This window comes from Nestor notabilis, unplaced genomic scaffold (assembly GCF_000696875.1).
Source record: "Nestor notabilis isolate BGI_N333 unplaced genomic scaffold, ASM69687v1 scaffold26977, whole genome shotgun sequence".
Taxonomy (NCBI): Eukaryota; Metazoa; Chordata; class Aves; order Psittaciformes; family Psittacidae; genus Nestor; species Nestor notabilis.
In genome coordinates this window covers 12,523-14,901 of record NW_009936418.1, presented here as the reverse complement: position 1 = coordinate 14,901, position 2,379 = coordinate 12,523, and the positions used below count along the sequence as shown (strand labels likewise).

Sequence of the window (2,379 nt, the reverse complement as noted above, 5' to 3'; positions counted from 1 at the left end):
TTTTTAATCAAATAGAAGCAACTTTATTGGAAACAGATGGCATTTCTGTACTCACTGCATACTTTGTCATGCCAAGATTTTTTTTGTTGTTGTTCTTTATGTGTAGAAACTTGCAATAAATTCTCTCCTCCCCACAGATACTTTTAACCTCCACAAAGGAGGCATGTAGCCTATAGCCAGCAGGTATTTTCCACTTATCTATGCTACATCTTTGTTACACTACCCTCCAACACCCCACTTGCAGCTTTCTCTGAGACAGGCTTGAGTCTCAGTTCAACTTCTAGCTCACTTCATCACCAGGTCCAAATTCTATAAATATCTGAAAAAGTTTTAGAAAACTTAACATTTTGCCCCCACCTTCTTGAAATTATTTTGACAGAAAACTTTACTTACAGTTTTCCTCCTTTGAAGCATGACATCATTAACAAGATTTTTCCATCTGCTCACCATGCTTATAATGAGGACAAGACCTTAGTAGCAACTGACTTCAAAGTCCAGTGGCTAGATCATCTTTATTCATTGTAAAGGGGCAAGACCACAGATAACTCAGTTGAGCTGCAAGAGGTTGTACTGGGAAAATGCAGAATATTCAGGTGCCTCAGCAGCTTCAGCAGTTTGTATCAAGCTTCCAGCATGTGCTCCCTACACTGAGTCCCCCCTGTAACTTCCTTAAAGAGGAGCATGTGAAAGGTAGTTTAGCCCGAGATAAACTGGGACAGGTTTGTGCTCAATCCTCTTTCTAGGATCACTAGTTAAATCAATCCCACACACTTTTAGGCAGGCTAGATCCCAGGCTAAAAGTCCTTGCAGTGGCCAGCAGCATGCCAAGAGCACACTTCACCTTTTTAAACACTTGGATCCTTCCTGCTCCTAAATTTGGATTAATAATCCGCCCACTCCCCTCTTAGGAAACACTTAACCAGTGCCTGAAGAACTAGCAGCCAAGCTTCTTCTTGCCGATTGTTGCTCCCAGCTCTTCTTGCTCCTTACCCAGGCTGGACCACCGCAGACACTACTGCAAGTAGAGCTGTCCCTCCTGTTCTTCTCCCAGTACCTGCAGTGGCAGTTGCAACAAGGACCCCCCAACCACTGCCACACATCAAAGGGAACAGCTGCTCTCTACCAGGTCAGCAGTGGGAGAGGGTGATAGACAGGATCAGAGCAGGATCCCTTCCAACCTCCCACCCCACTGAAAGCTCTGGCCCAGCTTCTTAGGCCTCCACCAGCATCTACCATCTCCATCCATGGTGATGGTGAACACCCACCTCCTTTTCCTCCCCCCATCCTCCCTCCCCAGCACACCATGACAGGCAGGACATGATCAGTGCAGTGGGACTTTACTGGGGCTTGGACAATCACTTGCTGCTGGTGTACTTGGTGACAGCCTTGGTGCCCTCAGAGACAGCATGCTTGGCCAGCTCACCAGGCAGCAGGAGCCGCACAGCTGTCTGCACCTCCCGGCTGGTGATGGTGGAGCGATGGTTGTACTGGGCCAGGCGCGAGGCCTCCGAGGCCAGACGCTCGAAGAGATCATTGACAAAGGAGTTCATGATGCTCATGGCCTTAGAGGAGATGCCGGTGTCCGGGTGCACCTGCCAGATGGAGATCAAGCACTGTCTCTCACACCTATCACCTGAAGTGGGGGCCCCACTTCCCCCCCTTCAGACAAGGCACTCAAACCCCACAGAGACCCTCATTTGCCATCCTGAGGGTCTCGAGTCATGTGCCACTTGCATTAGACTGAAGAGAGGCTTTGAGATTTCACTGGCAGGAGCCTCCACACAATCCCTTATGGAAAAACAACCTGTGAGGGGTGGAGATGGAACATGGACTCCAAGCCTTGCCTACAGGGATCATGCAGGCAACTGAGGCCCAGACAACTCATGGCTACCTCTGAAAAGTCTTTTGCTCATCTCCCCATCAGGAATTACCAGAATATTTTAATTCTTACACACAGGGTCAACACCTGCCCTATTGCCTTTTACTCGATGATTTCTTTAGGCAAAGCTATGTACTAAAGCTAATTCTCACTGAGAAACCCTTTCTGATCTAAACCCATTTCTTGCCTTGCCTCTTGCCCAGAACCCCACCCCCCAACTTTTGAGAGTCAGCTGGGGCTTTCTTGTATCCACTTACTCCTTTTTCCATCTCCCTAAAGAGAAGATTTTCTTTCCTTACTCTTTATACAGTTAACATTCAGTGGGCAGAAGTGACTTTACATACAAAGATGTTTCTAGGAGAAAAGAAACACTTACTCACCTGCTTCAGTACTTTGTAGATATAGACTGAATAGGTTTCCTTCCTCTTAGGCTTCTTCTTGGACTTCTTGTCCCCAGAGGCAGAAGCATGACCACGCTTCTTCTCACCTTCTGCATTCAT

The 2,379-nt window shown here is 47.5% G+C and overlaps 1 protein-coding gene across 1 annotated transcript; it reads right to left on the bottom strand.

The window, feature by feature from the left end:
- Positions 1-1,355: 1,355 nt before the first annotated feature.
- Positions 1,356-2,379, bottom strand: LOC104408673 (late histone H2B.L4-like). Its single transcript, XM_010018339.1, has 2 exons — positions 2,260-2,379; positions 1,356-1,592 (listed from the first exon to the last, which is right to left on the bottom strand). The coding sequence occupies exons 1-2, from the start codon at positions 2,377-2,379 to the stop codon at positions 1,356-1,358; spliced, it is 357 nt and encodes a 118-aa protein (XP_010016641.1).